We start from the raw sequence: 4905 nt of genomic DNA, 5'->3' as shown, positions 1-4905 counted from the left end.
AAAAAAAAAAAAATTATGTGTACTCAGATACATAACATGGGAAACATTAGTAATATCAAATGAGTAAAAGCAGACACTCCAAATATACATACTAACCACTTATATAGGAAAAACTTACACTAACCACTACCTTAAAACAACAATAGTAAACCACCAGCCAAATGTGAAAAAAGTCCTGGAAGAATACATAAAAGTGCTAGCAGGAGCTGTTTCAGGAGGAGGGACTATGGACAACTTTTTTCTCTATTATTTCCACTTTGTAAAAACTTTTCCTGTAATAAGCATGTAATTCTTGTATAGTCGAAAAAATTTATAAAATACATTAGAAGAGAAGACATTCAAAAAAGCTTTTTTTTTGAGACGGAGTGTCGCTCTTGTTACCCAGGCTGGAGTGCAATGGCGTGATCTCGGCTCACCGCAACCTCCGCTTCCTGGGTTCAGGCAATTCTCCTGCCTCAGCCTCCTGAGTAGCTGGGATTACAGGCACGCGCCACCATGTCCAGCTGATTTTTTGTATTTTTAGTAGAGACGGGGTTTCACCACGTTGACCAGGATGGTCTCGATCTCTTGACCTCGTGATCCACCCACCTCGGCCTCCCAAAGTACTGGGATTACAGGCGTGAGCCACCGCGCCCGGCTTCAAAAAAGCTTTTTAAACATAGCGTGCCTATGTAAACTGTGGTGAACGCTTTGGAAGACAGTGTGGCACTATCTATAAACGCTGAGCCAGTATTGATCTCTCACACGAGCATCAGAGGGCTGGGATGAGGAAGTTCACAGCAGTCGCCCCCTGTCAACCGAGAGAGCAGGGAAGGCAGTGGAAAATCGGACAGCAGTCAAAAGGAATCTACTACAGCTACATACAACAAGGAGACTCTCAGGAACAATGGAGGATAAAACAAGTAAAAAGAAATGCAAAACTAATTCTTTGTTTTAGAACACAAGGGCTGTGCGATAAAAAATATCCTAAAATGCAAGAAAATAAACACAAAATTCAGTGGTTACCCCTAGCAGGAACGCAGGGGGTGGGATGGGAGTGGGGGCATCTCCATGTTGTGATAGCTCCAGCATATTAAGCTTTCTCAATTTCCATTCTGAATGTTGGTTTGCTTCCAAATCTTACATGGGTAACCCACAAAAATGCTTTCTTTTTTTTTTTTTCTTTTGAGACAGAGCTTCCTACAGTCGCCAAGGCTGGAGTGCAGTGGTGTGATCTCAGCTCACTGCAGCCTCCACCTCCTGGGTTCAAGCAATTCTCCTGCCTCAGCCTCCTGAGAAGCTGGGACTACAGGCGTGTGCCACCATGCCCAGCTAATTTTTGAATTTTTAGTAGAGATGGGGTTTCACCATGTTGGCCAGGCTGGTCTCCATCTCCTGACCTCGTGATCCCGCCCATCTTGGCCTCCCAAAGTGCTGGGATTACAAGCGTGAGCCACCACACCTGGCACCCACATAAATGCTTTCTAGAAATAGTTCCTCTATCAGAGGTTAGGACTTTCTTCTTAATTATAAACCACTGTAGGTTGGGGACCATCTGCATGATCTATAGAACGCCAACCGGGTACCAGTAGAGGACAGTCTGTAGTCACTGGCTGAAAATCTGGCCACCTACCCTGAGACTGTGTGTGGCCTGCAAAGCCTGTGAAGACATTTACTCTCCTGGACTCCGGGACCGAAGTGCCCTTCCCGCCCGCCATACCTGTCCTGTTGAGCCTCGCCATGTTCATCATCGCCTCCTGGTAGGCCAGCTCTACATCTTCTTGGGTGACAACTAGCTTAATCTTATTCCATTTCTCAGGCTAATAACAGGGGTGAGGGAGAAAAGGGGAAAATGTGATTAATCTTTACTTCTAGCCACTGACAAAAAGAGCACCTTTTTCTTAGTTAACTTATAGAGAGTTTAATTTAATACAGATAATGGAATTTTCCAACTCTTTGGTTTTTCTGTGGATCGCATTGTAGGTGTCCATGAGACCTGTCAGCATGGCATCTTTTCTGTTCTCATCTCACATTTCTGTAATCCAATGCTGTCGTTTACTGGGTATGTGTAGCCTGGAGGACCCACAGCAGCACTGCTGTACATGTGGTGCAGTGGCCGCTAGTGCACATGGACTCGCCCATCCGACACTCCCCACCTCGCCTGCTTCCAGCTTCCTGCTAGCTCAGTCCTGGGAGGTGGGGCTGAAAGGCACCTCCGTGCAACATCCCCTTAACGGCCTTCCACTCTGCTCCCCGTCACCAGGGAAGAGGGAAAAACAGCGCAAGAACGTGGCAGCCTTAGACAATTTCTCTACCCTGCTACATCAAGCTAAGATATACCTGGTTGATGAAAGACATGGAATTATTGATTATTCTCTTTCAACTGTTTCTTAGGACTGGTAGTTTCAGGTGATAGTTGTAGAAATTAAATGCACCACGATATGTGAGAATATACCACAATCTTAATAACTTGTGGGTTGTTATGGTAATGAAGAAAACCAATCTTACAGTATGATTATACCTCACTGGAAAAATGACCCAGGAGACATGTCCTCATTCTAGATAGATTGTTTCTCCATGAGAGAATTATTTATCAGAATGTTTTGAGTTATGAATCAGTTTAAAAAGACAAAACTATCAAACAAAAACTGCAAAAAACAATTTAAGCTGTCAGTAACTCTGGGTTTATTTATACCCCAAACACCACGTTTTTCACAAATTCTCCTCCATATATTTCTTAATGATGTTTAGGACATCAAAGACGAAGCTATCTCAGGGCCAAGTAAGCAAAGCTAACCCCCTGCCTAGCAAATTCTTTATAGAAACATCTTAAAGTCCCAAGCTGGGGCTCACCTACTGCAGTCAAGCATTCCGTATGCAAAACTGTTATTTAAAGAATATGAACAAGTCCTAGGATTTCTTTAAGGACTTGACTAATATTAACTTCCTGGATATGCAACTAAAAAAACCTCATTTCCCAAATCCTCCAACAAAAATTACCTGCAAACGTACCATTCCCCTCACTCCCATTACAGCTGTGGTTTACTCACAATATCCAGCCACTGGTGCACAGCCACTGCCACCTGTGTCCCCAGGGGTTTCGTCAACACCAGCACATCCCCTGGCACTGCATTGTCTGGCCTGAAGAAAAGAGAAAGGGTGCATTCTAGTCAAACTAACCGAGGAGATGAACTCATTGTCATTAACACAAGAGAAGGAATATTGTGTAGACAATATATCTGCCTTTGCATTTACTTAAATTGAGGCCAACTACCAGCAAGTATGGGACAGAGCCTTGCAACCTGCTACTGAGGCTATTGCCAGAACAAAACATTTAGCTGTCAGGCTGGGCGCAATGGCTCACGTCCGTAATCCCAGCACTTGGAGAGGTCAAGGTTGGAGGATCATTTGAGCCCAGGAGTTAGAGGCCAGCCTGACCACGTCTCAAAAATAATATATATATATTTAAATGAAAACATTTAGCCTTTAAAGACTTCATTAGGCCCAGATTTGCCCTCAGCCACAAACAAGTGTGTGTGTAATTTTCACTACAGACCCACTGGCATTCAAAAGTGATCTGAGGCAACAGAGCTTCTGAAACAGAAGTGCTTCTTTAGGACCACTGATATGCTACAGACTCAGGTGGGATTTTTCGGCCCATGGGATTTGGTGGCAATCTGTGGGTCTAATGTCTTGGTGATTTCTGCATCCATGTTCTCAAATTCAGACTGACCAATTTTGAGTTTCCTACATGGCACCCAGGTGCCTTAGGGGTCCCTGTCTTAGAAACAGAAGGCAATAGTAAAAAGGTAGCTCTCAAAGATGACCACGGTCCCCCAAATGAAACATCTATCAGATTTGCATCCTCACTACCCAGCAGCAGGACTGACAGCTGTGCCTTTACCAGCTTCAGGAGCTGAGCACATCAGCGTTCCATCCCCTGACGCTGGCCCCCTCCGGTACTCACCCAAGTCGATGAAAACAAAGCCAGGGCCGCAGACTTCAATCTCGACGCCCAGCTCCCTAGCTCAACCTATACTATTTGTATCCACTCTCACTTTTAAAAATAGATTTCTGTGACTATGCAAGAAACTTGTTTTCCAAAAACCAGACCTGAAGACATAATGTCTTTCAATTCAGACTCAGTTGTACCATAAAGCTGATATGGTTTTTCTTTGCGAAGGAGTCTACTCTGTCACCCAGGCTGGAGTGCAGTGGTGCAATCTTGGCTCACTGCAATCTCTGCCACCTGGGTTCAAGGGATTCTCCTGACTCAGCCTCCTGAGTAGCTGGGATTACAGGCACTCACCACCCTGCCTGGCTAATTTTTCGTATTTTTAGTAGAGATGGGGTTTCACCACATTGGCCAGGCTGGTCTTGAACTCCCGACCTCAGGTAATCCACCCCACCCAACCGAGCTGATATGTTCTTGCGCTTCACCAGTTATGTGCAACCTATGAATTTACAACAACAATTTAAGTGTGATAAAACTAGTGGGTTACTTTTAAGTTTAAGGACAATATTTGATGGAATGTAGTCACATGTACAGGCTCCTTCATCTTTTACAAAGAAAACATAGGTGCTGTTGGACAAAACCTCATTGAAGGCCTGGCACGGTGGCTCACACCTGTAATCTCAGCACTTGGGAGGCTGATGTGGGCGGAACACTTGAGGCCAGAAATTCAAGGCCGGCCTGGCCTGTGTGGTGAAATCCATCTCTACTAAAAATACAAAAAAATTAGCTTGGCCTGTTGACACATGCCTCTAATCTCAGCTACTAGGCAATTTGAGGCATGAGAATCACTTGAACCCAGAAGGCAGGGGTTGCAGTGGGCCAAGATCGTGCCACTGCATGCAAGCCTGGGCAACAGAGCGAGAATATGTCTCAAAAAAAAAAAAAAAAAAAAAAAAAAAAAAAAAAAAAAA

General features: G+C 44.4%; 1 protein-coding gene across 3 annotated transcripts in view; it reads right to left on the bottom strand.

Annotated features, from left to right (window-relative positions):
* SEPHS1 (selenophosphate synthetase 1) overlaps positions 1-4905 on the bottom strand; it is a 32597-nt gene that overhangs the window by 9435 nt on the left and 18257 nt on the right. For all 3 annotated transcript variants that reach the window (XM_032244035.1, XM_032244033.1, XM_032244034.1), the window contains 2 exons: positions 3030-3120; positions 1700-1799 (listed from right to left, as the gene is read on the bottom strand). In XM_032244035.1, the coding sequence (XP_032099926.1) occupies positions 1700-1799; positions 3030-3120 (191 nt within the window). The remainder of the gene's footprint in view (positions 1-1699; positions 1800-3029; positions 3121-4905) is intronic.

This window comes from Sapajus apella, unplaced genomic scaffold (assembly GCF_009761245.1).
Source record: "Sapajus apella isolate SASKATOON/1434 unplaced genomic scaffold, GSC_monkey_1.0 scaffold53, whole genome shotgun sequence".
Lineage (NCBI taxonomy): Eukaryota > Metazoa > Chordata > Mammalia > Primates > Cebidae > Sapajus > Sapajus apella.
Note: the sequence above shows the minus strand (reverse complement) of the source record. Positions and strands in the feature narration are given on the sequence as shown.